At 37.0% G+C, this 22,057-nt stretch overlaps 1 protein-coding gene across 1 annotated transcript in view; it reads left to right on the top strand.

The window, feature by feature from the left end:
* The window catches only part of CACNA2D3 (calcium voltage-gated channel auxiliary subunit alpha2delta 3), a 483,288-nt gene that overhangs the window by 160,710 nt on the left and 300,521 nt on the right, over positions 1-22,057 (top strand). Inside the window, exon 5 of the mRNA XM_050904793.1 lies at positions 21,541-21,703. Coding sequence (XP_050760750.1) covers positions 21,541-21,703 — 163 coding nt within the window. The remainder of the gene's footprint in view (positions 1-21,540; positions 21,704-22,057) is intronic.

The following is a 22,057-nucleotide window of genomic DNA, read 5'->3' as shown; positions in this document are numbered from 1 at the left end:
GCTTGCAATTCAGATCTTTCTTGCATGCTGTTCTGAACTGCTGATAGTAATAGCAGCATTTGTAACATTCACTTTTATTGCCATCCTGGCCATAAACAGTAATATCAATTAATATGTACTTATGCATGTGTGGTTACTGTGGGCAGGGATTATTAGAGAAATGGTTTTTACTGTCAGAGAACAGTTTCAAAAAGATAAGAACTGCAAATACAAAGCAGATTAGATTACTTAAAAGGCCTTTTCAGTGGTGATATTTGAAGAATCAGGAACGCCTGTAGTATCTTGCACTAATTTTGGAACATAATACACAATTTCCTGTTTATTTGCTGTTCTAGAGGAACAATTTTTGAACTGTGAAGTAAAATTTATGCTGTAGTGCTATGTATTCTCAGCTCAACCCCACATTGCGAAAGAAACCTCTACACATTTCTTTAATTTAAAAAACATGAGTTCCTAATTAGTTACACATAGACAATGTTAGATTTTTCCAACTGCAAAATGATTAATAATAAGTAATTAAAATGGAACCTGGATCAAGAACTCATCAAGTCTCCCTAATACCATAATACTGTACCCTTTCCTCTGCAAACAAAGTGATCTTGCCCAGGGGATCTGAATGACTCTCAGGAAATCTGTTCCTGCAAATACGCAGTCTTCTCTCATAAGGAATTTCCAAAATTCCCAATTGGGGAACTTCTTTCCAATATTTTCACAGTAAAAATATGCAACTCATAAAAGAGTATTAAGTAAATTTTGGAAAATGTCACCAAACGTGTATGATGTATGAAAGTGCTCTGTTAATATTCTTTATAGTTGGAAGTCAGTGGTAACCGAACATATGCATACATAAAGAACAGATCACTATTAGTCCTATAGCTATACTAAATATTTTCTTAAAGACTCTGCAATTTCTTCCTGCCAGATTTAAAAAAAAAAAAATTCCCGTCTACTTCCTTCTAAGCTAAGTCACTAACAAAGCGCAGATAAACACAGAATAATACTTCTTTACTTATTCCTTTACATATTAACCTTCCCCTTCCCCCCTCCAACTTTTGCTAGCAAGATACTCGCCAGATACTCAATTACAGCCCAGACGATTGTAATGAATACTGCAGAAAAGCAGGTCTGGAACATATCCCAGCTGTTCAATGGGAATAAGTACCATAACATTGCAAGCCACTAGATGCCACTCTCGTCTCATCCCAGTACAAGGCTGAGAGTATTTATGATTGTTTAAAAAACCCAACTATGCCCTCCCACACCCAAAGCCCCTTTAAAGATGTTCCTTTGGTATTTCAGCTATTTTGCATTTTTTTTTTAATTAAAGTTACAATACGACCCTATTGTTTATAGTGTTCCTTCCCTCCTCAGTAATGTTACACTTGTTTATAAATATTTCAAAGCTATCCCTAGACAATTTTTTTTGTTGCAGGCCTCTTGCATAGCTGTGTTGTGCTATGTCTCATTTTTCTCTTTGGGTGGAATTCACAAACTTCTGGCATGTGCATTCATCTCTGTTTCTGATTGATTTCACAGCCACTTATGGGGCAAGAAGCTCTAAATCTATTTTTTAAAATTCTATGAGGAACTTCACCTTTGCATTTTTTTCTATACCAGATACAGTAGGAAGCTCTTTGAACTTGTTGTATGTTCAGGTTTTACCATTGGCAACCTCTCTACTACAGTTATAATGACATTTCCATGCGAGTTGCCTGTCTGTAGATGCCTATCGCCCAATTTGCATCTTTCAGGATTTTCTTAGCCAGGTAGTTGTAGTTGATGAAGAATAAGTGTAAAAATGCTCAAGTTATTTGAGACAATACAGGAAAAGTAAAAAAAAAAAATCCCTACAACCTTCAACATAACAAAATTGTAATGTTTCATCTGTACAAGGCATAATGCATACCTCGGCCACAATATAGTACATTTGAATTTCTTTGTTTAATCTCATAAAAGGAAGTGTTGCACCCCAAATGGATACACAGTTAAAATATTAAGCTTTTCTTCCAAATTCATCTACATCATCTAAAGAAAATACAGTGGAGTTCTGAATATATGTATAAGAATCACTCCTTTCTGCATCTTGCAAACTATGTGGAATATAGTGGTCACTTGTTTCCAGAGAAATATTTCCATATTCTGGAACTTCTTTTAAAATGATGACCCAAAATTCAACATGAAAATGTCTCACAAACTTGCCTGTCTCACAAGAAAAAGCCAAAAGAAATTTGTTATGATATCAGTAACATTGGATAAATAAGCCCTCAGATGTTGGAAACCTTAACGGTAGAGGCAAATGTATCCTCTTTTGTTGGTAAGACTGAATCTGTTCTCTTTTGTTTGTGTGAATTTGATATAGCCTTTAATTATGTGATTTTAATGCTGTTTTCCATATAGCATCAAATATTTTTATTGCAGCTTTAAATGTGTATGTGAGATAGCTTCTATGTACTGTAAACTACTTGTATGCCAGCCAGAGTCAATGGAAGTCACTTGCTTGAAAAATACACAGTATATATTTTGTAAGTAACCTGCAACAGCCTGTGAATAACAAGACTGAGTAACAATGAAAAATTATAGGCATATAAAGACCTCCTGCACATTCAATTAAGTTAGATTTAGATTTATCTGAGTACTTTCCAGCGTATGTGGAATGCTGTGAATTGACAGAAAAACGCAGAGGGATACATCCATTGAGAAAGCCCTTTGTACCCTGGTTAGATTTTTGGAGGCGAGGATCATCGGTGGGGCTCCGTGTAGAGAAATGTGCTTGGAACGTCAAAATGTGTAAATATAGGAAAAAGATCTTAGTGCATAAAAATGTGTCAGTAAAGAGGTGATTGGATTATTTAAATAAAAGTAGAGCTGTCTTTCTACAGAGTTTATAGACTGTATGTGGATAAACAGTATTATTCTGTTCTTTTTAGGAAAAAAAACCTATTAGTGGTTTATGGAATTAACAACCACACTACATGTAGACCAAAGCACAGAGCTGAGGATGCGTGTGGAACCTTAACTTTATTGCTTCCATATCTCTGAATAATAACTGTGCAACTTGAAAGTTCCCTTTTTGTCATTTGCAATGGAATGATTTAATTTATTTAAGTTTCTGTGATGAACACTTAATGGCTTACACATGTAGGGAAGGGTATAGTCCATGACTCAGCGCTCAAGTCTCGTAACTACAGCCTGTCTGCAATACTGCAGTGAGGAAGCTTTTTGTGGTCATTAGCAAATGCTGACCTCTCTGTTTGTATACATTGTCTTGACCATGCAGTTGTTGAAGGGCAAGTTAAGGGGATGTGGTTAAATTAGTCTGCAATTTTATTAACTCACTTGGGACCGTAGCAGTTATTTATTAAAGGTCACTCTGTAGATCCGTTCTCCCCTACTATCAGATCTTACTTTTATAATCTCTTCCCAATAAGCTCCCCATTACTTCCCTTTTCTATGAATATTTAAGTGGTGGTGGTGAAAAGAGAGTCTTTGTACCAGCTTCTTTAAAGCGTGTCTTCTTGTAGTGTACCTGGAGAAAAATCTCTTACAAAGCTATATTGGCTCACACAAATGTGAGGAAGCATTTAGTTTGCTTCTCCCCAAGGGGCAATGGCTGGCAGTTCCCTTTGTCAAGAGTAATTCTGTGCCCTTGGTTGGAGAGCTGCATGTCAAGGGTTTGCAGATGCCAGTTTCGCTCAAGAGCCACCATCTGCAGAAGGAGCAGCAGCTCCTGGGCAGCGTGCACACACCCTCTCTTTTTTCCACACCAGGACCCTCACCCCATACCCATCGCAACCCCATCCAGCTCCAGTGAGGAGCAGCTTGCCCCTCGTGCTCCCCGAGAAGCATCCGTCCCCCTGCTGAGCCCTGTTCCCCGCTGTATCCTTCCTCACCTCTCGCAGCCACCAGAGCACAAGTGCCGCACAGCTGGGTGTGGGATGGTGCTGCTGTGCCGAGGAGGGGTAACGCGGCTCCAGCTGTGCCCGAGGACAGTGCGGCGGGGATGGCCGAAGCCTTGGCTCCTCATCCAGATAAGACTGAGTGCTGCTGCTCTGCGTGCAGCAACCCCTTACTGCTCCAAAATGGTTTGTGTACTACAGTTTGAAAACCTCTTACGTCTGCTGTTGTCACTAAAAGGAAAAAAAGAAATCTGAGTATCCAGAACAGTTTTCCTTTCTGTCGTGAAGGAGGATCTTCTCTGAGTAATGTCTCCCCACCTTGAACCATGGGCGAGTCGCCCATGTCAGGAAACTTCTAGTCTGGCAATAAACTACCTTGCTGATGCCCCCTTTGTAGCAACTAAAAGGGAGAGGGGACAGACTTTGGTACAGGCGTTTCCAATCCTATAATTGCATATGAACCCCTGCAATATTTCTTGGAGTCTGGAGAAGCGCAAACGTAAAGACCGTGGCCGGTAGGCAGAATGAGGTAGCGAGTCGCTTGCAGCACACGGCGTGCTTGGTGGTGTGCGCTTGGAGCTGCAGAGGCAGTGGGGGCCAGGCCAGCGCCGGGGTGTTCCTCCTGGGAAACCTCGGGCAGAGCTTGTAGGGAGCACCGGGGTGGGAGAAGACTGTGCTGTACTAGGATGAAAGTATGTCTGTCTGTTAGAGTGGGGCGTGTGTGCATATTTTTCCCCCTAATTAACTAGTTTTTCCCCCTCCCCTCAAAATATTAGGTCAGAATGTTCTCCTCAGATGTAAAAGGGCAGATATTTTGAAGGAAATTAATTTTAATCTAACAAAGTCTGTTCCAAGACTTAGAATTTGCAGTAAGCATAACCTTTTATAAATAAAGCTAAATACAGTACAATATACTGAATTTAAGAGAAGAAGGGAGAGTACATGACCAAATGTTTTTTTGAGTAAATACTGGGACAAGGAGGTTTATTCCCCCATTAGTGCAGGTGTATAACTCAGAGGCCAGTAAGTGCCAGGTAAACATGGGCTAAAAATACAAATAAATATGGTTAAGAGTCAGATTTTATTTTCAGAATTTTTACACCCCTTAATATGTTGAACCTGGTTAAAAATAGTTACTACGGAATGACAGCAATATGATAATTGATGAGCTTATGAATATAATCAATGATCTATATGCTTTTTAGCTAACACAAGCAATAACCTAGATAGTAAAGAACTAGGGATTATTTTATATTAAAATCAACACAATTATACTTATTATCAGAATAGGAAGTTGTGATTAGAATTAGGAACATGTTATAAGATAACTTTTAGCATTATGATATGCCATTTATAATATCATAATTTGTTTATTCATATTTTTTTTGTTTCCAATGTACAGAATGCTTCTTTTTAGGGAATCGTACAGCAATAGACTGCAGAAGAAAATGGCAGCTCAGGACAGTTTAAAGGTAGCCTTAAAACTAACTGTCAGGTAAAATGATTAGAAACACCCGAGTCCAGTTTTTCCGCAACATCCTTTGTGATGCACGCAGTGTAAGATGCTGGTCTATCCGCACGGCCAAATGCAGTGCCATGAGGAGGCCGTTAGCTCTGGTCTTGAAAGCAGAAGGTCTGTGTAGTATGAGGCTGTCTCTGATGTCCTAGGCTCTTCTCTTAATAATGCTGATTAACTCAGGCATAGTACTGTGTAGGCAAGGTGATACAGCTTCCAGCTCACTTTTTTTAGTCTATGAATTAAGAGAGTTTCTGCCCTGGGCTCTGTTGTACAGCGTAGTTATCCTTAAACACAGCAGAGGTCACACCAAATTTAAAGCCGAATGCAAGATTTGAGAATGAAACTTTAACCTTTAAGTTACTCAGGCATTTATTTTCTCCATTTCACTTCATGTCTTTTCAGGAGGCACGTGCAATTTTGGGCAGAGTAGGACCAAAGTCATAATTTCTTTTCCCATGCTGTATTCCTTATATCACTTTTTTCTCTGTCGTCTTGCTTTCACTTAATTTTGGCATGGTGAAATACACACCAAATTCAGAAACTGAGCATACATAGGAGCATATTACTCCTGCTTATTGCAGGTAAGTAAACACCAGTGAAAGCATGTGCTTGTCAAAGCTTTGCAAACCTTATGTTAAAACTTGTGGAACCGTGCCGAGCATTGATGGACTTCAGCTATCATTAAAAGCTAAATTTCCATGAGATTTTTGCTAAGGTTCACAGAACTCTTCAAGCAAATTTGAGCCCCATTGCAGTAATCTGAGGACTGATTTATTGTTCTGTATCAAACTCTAAAAAGGTTTAGGTTTCATGTTTTCAGCATTACAAGTAAACTTTGAAGATTTTTACGTCTGATCTTGACACACAGCTCAGAGCAAAATCCAGAGTGAACCAGAGTAGAAATCAAAACTGATTCTTCTCAAGCCATGCAGATGAAACCTGCAGCTTTTTTTTCCTAGAACTCTGTATTTTGTGCCTTTCAAAGGACTGATAATAGTTTGTTCTTACTTTACAAATATAGGTAAATAAGACTTGGCAAACAGCCTCGTGAGAAAGAAATGAAAAAGAGAATGAAGGAAAATAGGTACAAAGAAGCCGTGAGCCAACCAGCCCCAGAACCATACTGTGAAATGATATGACTAAAATATGTGCATGGTAAATAGTGTGACATTGAAAAATGAAACATTCAATATTACAGCCAGAGGAGAAAAAAGCCAGCTCCCAAAATTGAGTTCTGGCAGTATGTTCAGAGAGTCGAATAGGCATATGCTTGATTGCAGTTTGGGTGGAGAGAAAGGAGATCCGCAGAGCTCTATTTCAGTTCTTTCTGTATTTTCCCACAGTATGAATTAATCACATCTAATACTAATTATATACTTGCAACATTCTAAATTCCTGCATAAACTGTGGAAAAATGTGAAGACGTTTCCAAGGCTGGAGCAGCTTTAACAATGAATCCGTATATGTGCTTTTGCAATTGTTTGCTGTGCGTCATATTCAAACCCAGTTATGTTCTGCAGATTTACTCTTCTGTACTTTGATGGTGATTTACTCTCCTAGGGAAGCAGTTGGGTGAAACCATGTGTCAGAAATGTGGAAGCTTAATATAAATAAATTAAACACAGGCGCTTGATTTAAGTGAATCACAGCCTTTTGACGTTTATAATTTCAACACATGATTGTCACCAGCTAGTCAACCTCTGTGACTCATGGTGATGCTGAAGCTGTTGGCTTGGTAGAAAATGTAAAAAGTAAGGGGTTTTTTTTAGCTATTCTAGGATGTCTTCTGGCCTGCATCCACACAAGTGAGACAGATTCATAGATACTAACAACATATTAGGAAGCTGTCTTATTACTTATAATTCTGAATTAATGATGCCCTGATTAGCTTGCCTGTAAACATTAGGTCAAATGAAGAGTTTCTTCCAGGCTTTGAGATACAGGCAGGTAGTTATTTTGTTGCTGCTAAAAATAGAACCGTGGCCTGACTACAATGGTGAAATTGTTTCAGCAGGTAAATCTGAGAAAAAGCTAAATTCTTTCTGTAGCCAGTGTTGCTCTTGCATGGAATCAGACAGTGTTATGCAAGCTACTGTGTGAAGATTTCATCCAAAGGGAACCTGTTAGGAAATGGAATTAGCGTGATCACGAGGTGCAAGTGCTGCATTCAGAAATGGCAAGTTTGAACAGGACTTACTCAGTATGGTCTGTTAAGTGCTCAGGTAGGGAATCTGGAGTACCACTTGTCTTATTGTTGGCAGTATATATTAGATAGAGGATCTGTTGATATGGAAGTACCAGTAGTGCTTTGGAGGGCTAGTAATGCTATGGAACATTTTTCATCAGGCAGTTTCAGTCCTGTAAGAACGACAAATGTGATAATTCCTGTCTAGGGAATCAAAATTGAGCTCTCCCTTGAGAGAGATAAAATGTTGATTTTTGGGTTTTTTTCCCCCTGCATTTTTTAACAAAGTGGTTAAAGATCAGTATCTATTGAAAAATCAAATAATTTTCAGCAAGATTTCGTTGTGGAAATATATAGATATGCTTGACTTTTCTAATTTGAAGTAAAAGAAATTGCTGTATTCTTGAAGTGGGACAGAAAACTTTGAGTTTCAGAAACAACATTTAAAATTTCACAATTCTTCCTTGAACTTCATTAACCTACTAATTTGTAGTTAATAACAGAGCCTCAAATAGTAAGACTCCAGTGAGGCTCATGTAACGTAAGAAGTTTCTCATTTTATCTGATTTGCTCAAGTTTTTACTTCTGGCAGCCTAGTGATAGATATGTTTGCTGCTTCAGTTTCATCTGCATTTCATATAAACTAGATTTAGGAAGAATAGAAAGAAACAAAGAATTAATAGAGTAAGAGAGAAACAAAGGATGAAGCTCTTCACCTGTTAACTTATAGTTCTTCAGCAGGTCTGCTATTGGAAATACTCTGAAGGTTTGAGAAACTTGAATATTGGAGCTAACGAGGGAAAAAGTTGGTGAGCTCATCTTGCTGCTTTCCATGGAGAACTGTAGAGGGCTGGCTGTATTTTGAGGGCTGTCTTCTGTTTTCCCATTCAATAATATTTGCCTGACAAAGTCCTGGCCTTCAGTAATTACTGTGAGGCTCAGCTAGGAGAAAACCCGACTTAACGCTTGAATTTTGCCTGGAAGATGCCAGTGTTGTGCATTAATACTTTGAGCTGGGAGCACAGGAAAAATGCGTTGAATGTGTGGGTCTTGAACTGTCAGCACCACTGATCTCTTTCTAAATGTCCTTCGTGAAGACTAGGAAGATGATTTGCTCTTTGGCCACTGCTGACTGTATGAATGCCTGGGAGCTGTTAAGAACTACTGCTGCAAAGAAGCACTAAAAGTCAAAATTATTTCAACTTCTCAGGCACACTCATACAGAGGATTTGGGGAGTGGGTACTAAAATGTGCAGTTGGAAGCCCTCTTAATTCTTCTGTACATAAAAGTGGTATCGTATCAGATTAGTTCCTTAGTCATGTATACATTTCAAGATAAAGGGACAGCTATTGTTTTCAGCTGCAGCAACCACCATTCACATTGACTTCAAAGTCTCTGCATAGCTGTAACAGAGATGAGAAGCTTTTTTTTAATTGAATATGTCTCATTTCCTTGAAGTATTTAGGGCTTGTCACTGTCTAACTGAGCCCAAGATGCTGACAAATATGACAAAAAAGCAGTTAAAGTACAGGATATATATAAGTAGAGACATTCTTCTGATTAGAAAATAATCTTGTATTACTAATAAGTCTTCCTGTTGTAAAACTCTTTCTAAATACAGTAATATTCAGAATGGGAATTGGAGAGATTTCAGGGATACCATTTCATTATTCCCAATCAGCTTTACTATAAACAAACTCTACAAATTTTCAGTATCAGCATATAGCTCAGGTAAACCTAAGCTCATATTTGTACTTTAAGTACCTGAATGTTTGCTGAAGAATTATCCATGGCATATTTCTGTTTTAAGATGATGTGTGTTACATTAGGCATTTTGAATGGTATCCATTAGCATAAGCCCTTCTGTCTTTGAGAATATTTTTTGTCACTAAAGTTTGTAAGTCTGGTTTAGGTCTCTATGTTTGTTTAAACTACAGATCAGTAAATGGCTGAGATGTGTATTACATTGCAGGGTTTCTTCATGATATGTTGTATGTATTGTTCAGATCCCTGTGTGGTCTAGTCATTATATATTATTTCAACGAAATAGCTAATGACAAGCTGGTTGCTTAATGAAGTGCTTTCATGGCACCTTATTTAGGAGGGAGGATCTTTTTCTGGCAGTTGAAGGCTAGTGTAATTTCTCCCTTGGAATCTATATATAGTAAGTCATCTGTGTAGTAAACTTATGTCCGGGAAGCCTGAATTAATAATCTCTGGGTCAGCCTCGCAAATTTTTCATTATTTCAGATACTTTCTCCTGTTGGTTAAGCCTTTTGTTCAAGACGACATTGAATTGCAGTGGTTAGATGGCTTATGACCTGTATTTTTCAGGGAAGGCTATAGGCACTACATGTCATTTTTGTCACAGACTTGAAATGAAGCAAGCATGGAAATAAGATACATTAAATATAGTAATTATTCATTAAAATAACCATTTTAAAACATTAAGTATGATTATATTTTTATGAATATTGGTTTAGCTGTGGCAATAAGCTCAGAGCCAACATATTCAAAACTGATAAATCTTTTCCATAAGGGAGTCCATTATATTTGCACTAATCTTTGTTTCTACAATAAATGGTTAAAGGCAATGTAGGATTTTCCTGCATATCGTAATTAACAACTTATATAATCTTTTTACATTCAGCTCTTCTCCTTCAATGTAGACACATGCAAGGGAATTTATATATCTGTATATCATGTTTTCCATTAAGAAGATAACAATTGAGAAAAAAAGGTAACAATTAAGAAAAAAACCCCCATGTGTGTGTCCTTAAAAATGTCATTCTTCATATGATGTTCTGGTAACAAAAGAAGCAGAATCTTAGATAAACATCTGGTAGGAATGAAGGGTTCTTCATGTTTTTTACTAGATGAGCATTTCAGACTCATTTGTGACTGAATGATACTGTATTCCCTCTCATGTCTTGTTGTTTTCAATTTATTCTTTACCAGAGACAGGAAGGGAGCAGTGAAATAGGAAATTAGGATGTTTAGAGAGAGTAACTAAAGAGAGCTGCAAAATGGTTTTTAATTTGTTTAGATGGCTGAGGGGCCTCTCTGTGTGTGATCTTTCCTGCTGAGCTGAGGGAAACGCATAAAGACACCGTGTACCCGCTCTGGACTGCCATTGTCCGCTGGTGACTTCCTCAGTTCTCAGCAGAGGCTTCATGCAAGGCCCTTCCTAGGAATGTTTCTTGGATTCTTCAGAGTCTTTGGAAGATGTTATCTCTCCCACCTCTTTAGCATGCACTTCTAATGCTTATAAACAAGACCGGGAAGCAAGCCGGGTTGTGGGGTAGATGATTCATAAAACTACCAGTTGTCCCATCACCCAGATGGGTTTCAAACTAGAATTTTGTGTCTTTGGTTGCCTTGATTTGCCTGATCATCTTATCTAAAAGTGTTTATCGGTTTTAATTCAGAATAGATGAAAGTGCCACACAAATTACAGCTGAAACATGGAAAATGGTAATGTTTCTGAAAATCTAAATAGTTTCTTCAGTTGCTTTCACAGAGCCTTACACTATGCTATGGTTTGACCGTAACTCTGAAGTTTTGTGTAGGACTACAATAGCAACACAGTCTACAGCTCAGTAAGCATACTAGTAAATTGTTCCATGGGTATCTGAGACTTTAATATAGTGAAGAAATAATAGTACAGACTCCAGATAGTTTCATGATGTTGCTCTGACAAGTTCAGTTTATATAATGTGTTCCTGTATTGCTGCTGTTATATTTGTCATTGTTAGCCTGTCCTTGCTTGATGTGAAAAATGGTTAAAAATTGAAAACATAAAGAGACCATTTTTATATTTCATAATCTTAACTCTTGGACTGTACCACTCATTCGCACAAGTTCAGGAAGTGAATAGTGTGCAGGTTTTCATTTTACCCACGTAGATATTTTGCAATATCTAAGTTCTCAACCTGCCCCTCTTTCCACCCTCCCTCCCTGCCCCCCAGCCTAGCTCCCAGGCCGAATGTAAACTAGTATTTGCGAGCAAATCTGCCACAGCTGGTTTATGCGGATTCTGAGTTTCTATATCTAGGACTCGTGCTTGTTGAATGAAGTCAAGAAAAGACTTAGAGTGTGACATGTAAAAGTATTTTCTTGGTGTATTTTTTAAACTTTATTCATACAGTCAATGCAAAGCAGCACTGTAAAGACTCAAGAGAAGCAATACTTGCCTTTCAGCAATAAACTCATCAGAAGGCATGCTGTTCTTAGCATGATCTACAGGTTTGAAGAGTTCTCTCATAGCGTAACTTGAAAGTTAGAATACTCCAATATATTAGCACGTAACTACAGTCTGCAAAATATCCTCTTAAGTTTAGGGTTCCCCCCCCCCATAGAATAATTATTCTCATGACCAGTTTTTTTCTTTGTGAGATTTTTCTAAACACTTCAAATTCATTTTATGAATAAAATGGGTGCTGTTGTTCTTTTTTCCCCCAGAACTGTGTGGCTCCGGAGACATGTGTTTCTTTTATTAAATTAACTCATCATCGTGGTCTTGTTATTTCAACTGTGGGCTTAGCTGACCGAATTTCTATATTGCATGAGAGAGTCATTAATCATTTGAAGAGGATTTGTATACATTCAGTTGCTCAACATCTCATCTCTCACTTTACTCCCAAATAAATTCAATAACGTTGCACGTGTTCTTTTGCTTTCCTGTGTGTAGTCAATAATATTAATTTAACCTCCTATGTGTATGGTGGGTGGTTGGGAGTAACAAAACAAACCTTGGATTGCAGTGAGCACCATGAAATTTTGTTCTGTTCTAGTTCTTCAGTATTTAATTATTTTGATTATCCCCTGTTGGTATGAAAAAAAAATATCTGGTAAAGTACATGTTTAATTCATCATTCAGAGCCACAGTTAGTGTTCAAATGTTGTCAACTGCTGGATATGAACTGCCTGTTACTTTCTGTTTTATTAGGGATAGTTATTAACTCCCAACCCAGCAAAACACTATACGTGGGTTGTCTACTGTCCCTGAGCATATCTTGTTGAGGAGACAGTACAGCTCTTGCTGAGTACAGAGCAGCATTATATGCATGCCTCAGACTGTGAAGAGTCTGGGTTAAAGTTGCTTCTCATGGGAGACAGAGAAGATGCAAAGCTTGAGAAATATTTTTTCTTCCTGCTTGGAAGTAGGAATGAGGCACTTAGGGCATATGATTGTAAAAAGGCACAAAGAATTCAGATACGTCTCCACTGATAATTAGAAGCAGCCTTGAGGTTGTCATCAACCTGAATGTGTCAGATGAGCTGAACATGCATGGAACTACACTGATTTCACTTTAAAACTTTTCAGCTTATCCGTTTGAGAAATAGTTTGCTTTTCTATTTCTATAGCACATTTTAAACTGTATGGAGAGTTTTTTTAATGTTCTATATTGAACGCCGTTCATTGGTTACCTTGTTTTAAGATGGAAAACTTTAGAAAATATTACTGCATTGATTTCGAAGGAAGTCTGTGATTTTGCTATTTTCTTTTACAGAATATTCTTTTACAGAATTATTTTATAGAAGTTGTTGATCCTGCCTGTTTGCTATCTTGATATGATCTACAGGGGTTTAAGGAGTCCTGTGGTTCTAGCTAGTAATGAAAATGGTATTAAATGAGGCAAAGTCTTGCAGATTTTTTGCGTCTATAAAGATACACAAATGATATAATTACTTTAAAAAGGTCAGCCCCATAAAACTGGTTTTGGGAATATTTGAGTTAGTGGACTTTAGAGGGAAGAAATCCATTGATTGTTGCCTTGAGACACACAACGTTTTTCAGAAGTGGACTGTGAGGGTAAATACAGCAAACTTTAAATTGCACTTGATTCACCTTTTAAATGTGACAAATACCTTCACAATACTGTTCAAGTTTAAAATATGCCTAACCTTATGCCTAGAGCATGGCCAGTAGAAGTCAGTAGTTAATCCACTTTTTTAAGTAAGCGTTTAAAAAAAAAAAAAAAGAAAAAGCAGATATTTTAAAAGCAAGGTGCTATTTCTGTTATGTATCAAACTGCATTTCTATTTCTGTCTTTAGACTTTAAGAGAAGAGTAGCTGAAAGCCTTCTCCAGTGTGTGTCTGTGCGCCTTAACTGCTCAACAAAGCTGCAGAGATTTTATAGCCCCCCCACCCCAGGCATCCTGACAACCTGTCGGCATGTGTTTTGCTATAAGTATTTTGCATCTGCGTTTTGACCACACCCACATCAGTGAGATACTACTTCTAATCTAAAAATAAAATGAGGCATAGTGAGGGTTTTTAATGCTCTGAAAATAATATTAATCTAGTCAAGGCTTACTGTGTAATGTATCTCAGTTTTCCTAGTCTGAAAACGGAGGATCGCCACTACTGTAGCATGGAAGTAATGGCAAGCTTGATACAAATGTGTTCAAAAATGTTTTAACATCCTCAAGTGTTCAGAAGTGCTTATTAGTCTTCCCTTGTTTTCTTTGCTCTTGCACAGGCCTTGTCCTTTTGGGGTGAAAAGTTTTAGGCTAATTGCTTCTTCTTCCAAAGTGTGGTTTAAATAAAGCCCAACAGACCTCTCATGTTTATTAGCAAGAAAAACGAGCCTCTTCTATTAGTATATTTCTGAATTGGAAGCATTAAGTGTAGAGTTCTCTACTGTGTCCATCAGGAGCAAGTTGGGAAGAAGCGTCCTCAGCAGAAGTGCAGAGCCAAGGGAGCTCTGCCTGTGCTAAGGCCAGAGTGGAAGTGCAGGAGGGAGCATTTTGGGTGCAGCTGAGAAGCGGCTGCCCCAGCCCCAGAAGTATTCCTGTCATACTCGCTCAGCAATATGTGCAAGAGATGATAAGCCTTATCAAAGGGCCACATTACTATACTGGTAGATTTTCCAGGTTGAGTATTTTTGCCTTTTTATTGTTTCACAGTATTAGAGTGTAAGCTCATTGACTGGCATGCAGGCTTTCTGGTATTTCTGGTAATTATGTGGTTTTGAATCGCTCAACCTTCACAAACGCACAGATTCTGCCGTTATTGTATTCTGATTACGAGATGATTCACTGAAGTAATGAAATTCTTGATTAAAGTTGCTCTAGAAATTTTCAGTATATTGTCTGCATGGTTTACTCCAGCTCTGTAGGAGCATGATAACTGGCTCTGAGCTTACTCATCTATGTAAATGGTATCTTGCTAACATACGTCCATTGGGAGAAAGGAGAAATTATGGTGCCACTGGAGTAGGGATTTGTTTTGCTCTTTAGCAGAAAGTGTTCCCTGGAGGTTTTTATGTGTATGAAGAGGAACACACTGAACACTTGTGTTTCTAGACCCAGCAAAAACATTAGATCTCCAGTAAGGCTTGTCATACAGGTGTCAGAAATGTCAAACTGAAAGCCCCTTATGAAAGCCTTTTCTCTTTCCTTGTGTTTACTAAATTTAAGAGTGACCAAAGAGTTTTTGTTCAGCCTTGTGACAAAGAAAAGACTCTTGAGAGCTTTTGTATGTAAAAATAGATATTTTTGAAGTTATTTATCTGTAAAGGAAAAGGAGGCTTCATCTGAAACTTGAAACCTAAAGTGACTCTTTTTAACTTTAGTGGATGATTTAAAATAGCCATCATAATTACTTACTACTTGCCACTTTTAGTGAATCAGTTAATCCTTACAAGACTTCTGAGACCTTGATGTGTTATCAATTTACATGCTGGTATAATTGATTTTATACTGTAATAAAGTATTATTTATTTATCCTGTTTTAAGACAATTTTAATAAGGTAATCGTATTGGGAGGGAATGGATAGCCTGGGGAAAGGTCATCTTAATCTGATTGTGTAGAAAACAGATCAGATTTTGCAAGGATACAAGTAACATTTCTGTACTACTATCATAATTAGAGAGGGACTGATCACAACATTTCAAATCCCAGGTGTTTTCTGAGCCTTGCTTTTGAATAAAGACATGAAAAAAGGGGGGGGGGGAAGCATTGGAAGTCCCTATGGAGGAACAAGTAAGAACTTTCAGAGAATAATCAGAAATTATAAAGATCGTATCTTACAACAAGAGATGCCAGTTTTCTCAAATTTAAAAGCTTTTTAAAATTCAGACCAGTTTTTATTGAATGAGGCAGTTTGCTTTTATGACCTTTTATACTTGCTCGCTAAAGATCAGACTAAGTTCTTGTATTCAAGATCTTTAATCATATGCTTCAAAACAAATTCTCCTTACTGGACAACTGTCAGAAGAGACTTTTTTGAGCCTTAGGAACTGATATGCATTCAGATACCTGCCTCTTCGTTAACACATGAATACCAGAGTAGAGACTGTTGTCAATGTGTATTGTAGTAGGAAAGCCTCCCTCAGCGTGGATAACTTTTTTCATTTTGTTTTTTTACATATCATGAACATTTCTGCCCTTTCAGAGATGTGTCCTACTTGTCAGAGTCTTGAGAAAAGAAACTGTTCCTCTTTTTTTTAAAATTCACTGATGGTAATAGCTATTTTGCTGAAACTGTCATAGATATTCAAATTATTGTTCATTTCTAGCTGTCTGTGCTACTTAATGCTAGGTTTTGCTTTCCCCTTCATTTTCCATGTTACTTGCTACTTTTTCATTTTCTCTCTGACGCTCTAGCATTTTGAGGTTCAATGCAAATGCCATAAACTTTCCTTGATTTAGTGTCTTCCAGAGACGTCCAGCTTTGTCTTTAGACGAGCTGTATGGTTGCAGAAACACTGTGAAAATGGTTCTTGCATAGTTAAAAATTATCAGTGTAACGCCAATACTGCTATAGTGCTGACCCATTAGTGCAGATCATTCCCAGTTGTGTTCTTACACCTTCCTAGTCCTCATAGCTCTGTGAATGGGACAGTTTTTTATGCTGTCTTGGTAAAAATAATTTCTGTACCATAGAAAGAACATATCAAACTAAAATTGTGACTTGCATTGTTTCATACCATTAAAACAAAATACTTCATTTTAGAATAGAATGAAACCAACTGATACATGTTTACTCTTATGTGCCAAGTACTCTCTAAGTTGCAAAGGCAATTTGCATTAGAACGTATCCTTTAAATTGAACAGTAAATATTTATATTTAAATAAATATGCTGTTTACAATGTTAACAAATATTTGATAAATAATTTAAGCATCACAAGATATCTGTTTACAATAAGATAAATGTAAATGGAAATAGAGAATGTCACTCATCTAGCGCAGTTTGTACAATACTGCAATTATGCAAGACATGCGCAATACTTTTCAGTATTATATCTAAATTACTGATGTCTTATCTCAGCAAAGTATCCATTGTAATTGGGGTGCTTGTTTAGTTGAGACATTATGCCAAAATAAGTGGCTAAATGGAACAGATAGCTTCAGTTTCCTTCTTGCCTTGCAGATCAGTTCTCCCCTGCAACCTACCCCTGTGGTTCTCATTGCATGCCACAAACCTTGCACTTCCCCACAATTTTTCTATGATAACTTTTGAATGAATTAATTTTTATCATCATTAACATATGTCTGTGGCAGCCATCCTAAGAGATCATACAATAGACACTTTTGTGTTGTGACTGAGGCTATCTTATGGTGTTTTAAAACAAAGCTTGCCTTTGCTAGTCAGCCTGAATGAACCTGTAAACCAATTTTGTGATCAGCCTCCTAACAGCCCCATAAGTCTCTGTCTACTATGGTTATACCAGTGTGTTAGAGCAGCCCAGAGTTCTGCAGACTGTTAGCAATATGATTCTTTGGGATGTCTCAAATATGGTCAGCTCCTTGCTGAGGGCAGAATGGTCCAGTGCTTGTTCTGTTGAGCACTGCTGATCAGTTTATATTGGCTTGCATTGGGAAGGCTTTCTTCACAAGGGTAAAATATTAGTATCACATGAAAGCTGAGATTCCTATTTGTCCCCAGTTTTTATGGCCTTGCTCTAAGTCGTCTTCATTATGATACAATGGGGGCTGTCAAAATGGTTGATCAAACATTCAGAATGATGCAGATGCTGTTAAGGAATGTACAAACAAAAAACCCCAATGTGTTTACTTGAGCAAATTTAAATGCACAAAAGTGTAAAAGTTCATGTTTAGATCTTAAGATGCATATAATAGATTACATGAATGAGAGTTCCTTTGAATTCTTTTTCTCCAGCTTATTGCTCACGATGCAAGTCTATATGTAAGGTTAATGTAAACTCATCCATTGGCCAAGTCACGGTAAAGCCTGGCTATGCTCCTAACCTGGATAATTATTTTGTTATTTATTAGACTAATAACTTTTTGGCATGTTATATTGTGCGCACTCAGAACTCACCTAGTTAAGGTTACAGCAAAGATTGACCTCCATTGACAAGATTAAATTGAAGTCATTTTCTCTTAGAGCTTAGCAGGTAGAGTATTTGTGTTGTCAGCAAACAGGACTTTATCCTCTTTCCCTTGGGCATTATCTTGAATGCAGTGTCAGAATGCCAGAGGGATTTACTTTAATATTTTTTTTTTCTCCAATTTTTATTTTTAATTTTCCTTCTATCACCTTTCAGCTGTCACACTCAATAATTTCCTTGGAAGGAAAGTGCCCAAAAGAAGCTACTTTATAACAGCTCTGCTTAAATGCTGATCTTTTTCAGTAGTATTTTTGAGCTGTATATATTACCTGATGTTTAATCCTTAGAACTTGCAGGACTGTCTTCCATATGTTATTTTTGTAGGCTTTTCACTTGCAAAAAACCCCCCAACAAACCAAACCCATCCCCCCGCCTAAATTAAGCAGACACTCCCCCCCCCCCCCCCCCCCCCCCCCGGAAAATATTAATTATCTGTAATATCGTAAGGACTATTTTATGCTACAATTTGCTTTAAAAAAAACCCTACATAAATCATATTATTGTATATACACTTGTAGAATTGAAAAGAGAAAATACAGGCTCAGGCCAATAAATCAGTGAATACTAAATCAACCAAAGAAACAATCAGTCCTAAATACCCTTAATTGTGAAACGAGTGGTTTCATTTATTTAGAATATAGCAGATTTTAATACTTGGCTAGCCTTGCCACTTACAGAACATGAGGAAGGAGGATGTCCACTAATTAGCTCCTTTGGAAAAGGAAATAACCCACTGAATGAAAGGAAATAATATTCTTTTAGAGGTGATTTCCATGTATATTCTGACATTCTTATTTGAAATTTGTCCATTTTTCCTACCATTTCCGAAGTATTATAAAACCCATGGACATAAATTTACATCCTTGAAACCACTAAGTCTGTATGTGAATTACTATAGAAATTATTCCATGATACATAACAAATTCAGTTAAAGGAGAACAGTATATTGCTACATATTTTAGTACAGAATCTTTTATCCCCAAATGTATTCACCTTTCGCTTAAAGTGTAATATTTAAATACAACTTTTGTGTTAAAATTTGGAGTTAGGTGTTGTGAATGCTTTCAATGGTCATCTTTAATAAGAAAACAGAAAACAAAAAACCAAAACCCCTTTGATTTCTCTGTGACAATCCTGATAAGACTTATAAAGCCAAGAAGCATCATGAAAGCATCACAATGGTTTATCTGTAGCTCCAGCAGTTGTGGAGGCGATGTCATGTTCAACAGAGAAAAAGGAAAATAAAACCATGTCTTTTAAGGACAAGAAAACAAGTGGTTTGGAAACAAGATGAAACAATCATCCTCACCCTGCTGGAACTTAGCTGTCCAGGGAGTGTGAAGAGAGAGGTGGTTGGCAGGAACAAAGCATGAAATATATAATTTTATTTATCACTGTACTCCCAGGGGATGGAATATCAGCCTTTCTTCCAGACTTAGATACTGTCTAATATATCACGGAAAAGCTACACGGCTTACTTCTTCCTTGCTTGGAATTGGAGTAGAATTGCATTTTACAACAGTCATTAATGCATGGCTTAATGTTGGAAAGAATATTTTATTTCTTACTAAGATGGGAAATACGAGTTGGGCTTTCAAGTCTTCTGCCAACTGTCTCTGGCTTTTGCAGAAAGGGTAAACTCAGAAAGCTGCTGTCACATGTGGGCGGCAGGCATGCAGTGCAGTTAATGATCTGTGATAAACCTGGATAATAAGCAGAGATGGAGAAGGTTTCTCCCAAATAGTATGAGAGCTGGTGTTTCTTGGAAATGATCACGTTTCTTCGTCTTTTTGGTTTTGGTATGAGAAAAATCAAATCTATAACGGTGACAATCCCCCAAATGGTATAGAGAAGGGTAGCATCTGTGGGGGTGTTAGATAATTCTAATAACTTTTGCAATTGGTTAATTAATGAAACTACAGCTTTAGGCAAATTATATCTCTACTCTTTTCTTTACCTGTGGCTCCTGGAGGGGAAAAGAAAAAAAAAAAAAAAAGACTACTATGGGTTTTTTCCAGGACTTTAGGATTCAATAGCTGTATATAGTCATGAGATGTATGCGGCAGATTATTTGGCTCATCTCAGTGTAAACCAGTTAAAGTAAAATAACCTTAAGGTCAAATGTTTAATCATGTCAAATTAATTTCCTTTAAATTGATTTTCAAATACTGATGTGTCTCAGTCTTTGTTATATGTAATTAACGGTGTGTGGAACACTGAGTTTGTCTGAATATTTCTGTCATACACAGAAGATCCTCAAAATCTAGCTGATATACAGTGACTTCTTTGTATTTTACTTTCATCTAAAATCCAAACTATGGGTTGGCCATTTTGAAAAACTAAAAGCTGAAAGCAGGATATGGAAAACTGCTTTCCAAGTAAGCCTCCATTTAAAATACTGGTTAAATTATCAAGCCTTTTAATGGAAGTGTATAGATTATAAGATTTTAACTAATTCTTGTTTAGTAGAATGAGTTGCATATCACACTGAGAAAGAGTGCTTGTGAAAAGCCTTTTAAGTTTTTGTACTTGCTGGGCTGTTTTAGCTTTGTAAATGGTATAATATATTTATCCTTGTACGGTTGTATAGATATATATGATCTATGAATGCATAGATTTATGTCTAAATATTATTTATATTGATTTACTCTCAAATGGATGGTTAGGGCAGAGACTCGTATTTAAATTGATGAGATTCTTCAAAGACACTAAACTTTGGTCTCTTTCAATTAAGAAACACATCACACTGTTGCCAAGGGTTGAGGTTATTTAAGAGGTTAAAAAGTAGTCTTCACTGTTTGTTGCTTTCAAAGCTTGATAGAATTTCTGGTTAAACTAGGTTGTAAAGAAATCAATAATTTTATCTAAATTGCTTTTGCTTATCTGGTTATAGTTCTGTACAGAATAGGCCAAATACTCTTCAGGAATCTGTAACAGGCAGACAATGATTTCTTGTTCAAAATACGTCCCTGCTAAGTTTATATGTCCATATTAAAGTATGCATAATTTTACATACCCTACTATGATGTGCATTTGTAAAATTCAGCATAAAGCAAGTATTTTTCTTTAGGAAATGTCAGTCAGTACACATTGGGTAAGCAATAACAGCTGTAGTTAATATTCCTGTGAAGTAAAAACACTTTTAGTTTGTCGAGGCCTAAGTTCAACACTGATAGCAGTTCTTGAACTGATGAAAATAAGCTAAACGGAGAGATCATCATTAAATAATTTTCCAGGGAATTTTTAAGTGTAGAGAGCTTTGTATTAAAAATAGTGCATACATTTTTTATGCTTAGAGTGTTTGTTGGGCTGCCCTTAGCATTTTGAGGGCAGCCAGAAATCTGAGGTAATATGGGGTTTTCTTGAGATGTATTGATAAATCTGGTTTCAGAAATGTACCTGTACTAGGAGTATAGAGGGAGTCTGAGAGATGATAAAAATATCTTATTCTTCTATTCTAGATGGAGATACATGTAAATATTAATCAATGAATTTATAGATATGTTCAGATGTTCAAACCCCATATTTTTATGCTGAATGTGAATTCTGAGTACTGAATGTGGGTTTCTGTTGCAGTATGAATACTTCAATGCTGTGCTCATAAATGAACGAGATGAAGAAGGAAACTATCTGGAGCTGGGGAAGGAGTTTATTCTAGTGCCAAATGACCACTTCAATAACTTGCCTGTGAACATCAGTCTGAGTGATGTCCAAGTACCAACCAATATGTACAATAAGGGTAAGAAAAGAGCTGTTTTATTTCATTGTTCCACTGGCCAAACATAGGAACTTCCTTGCTTTTAAAATGAAGCGGTTGAGTAACTATATATTGTGTGTGTTTTCCAGTTTGCAATTAAACTGAAATTTCAGTGGAAGAATGCTTGAAGTATCAGTTTTGTAGTATCTTTTGATCTGTGGCAATTTGGCAATTTAGCAATTTAATATGGTCAATGATTTGCATATTAGACTTGCATGAATTTTGCCATAGAATATGGCAGAATATGTTTATTCTTAAGAATTATTTTCCAGACTCTCCAAATCAGTTGAACAGATCTTACATTGTCACTTACAAGTTACATTCTGTCTTTGCTGA

This window comes from Gymnogyps californianus, chromosome 13 (genome assembly GCF_018139145.2).
Source record: "Gymnogyps californianus isolate 813 chromosome 13, ASM1813914v2, whole genome shotgun sequence".
Lineage (NCBI taxonomy): Eukaryota > Metazoa > Chordata > Aves > Accipitriformes > Cathartidae > Gymnogyps > Gymnogyps californianus.
Note: the sequence above shows the minus strand (reverse complement) of the source record. Positions and strands in the feature narration are given on the sequence as shown.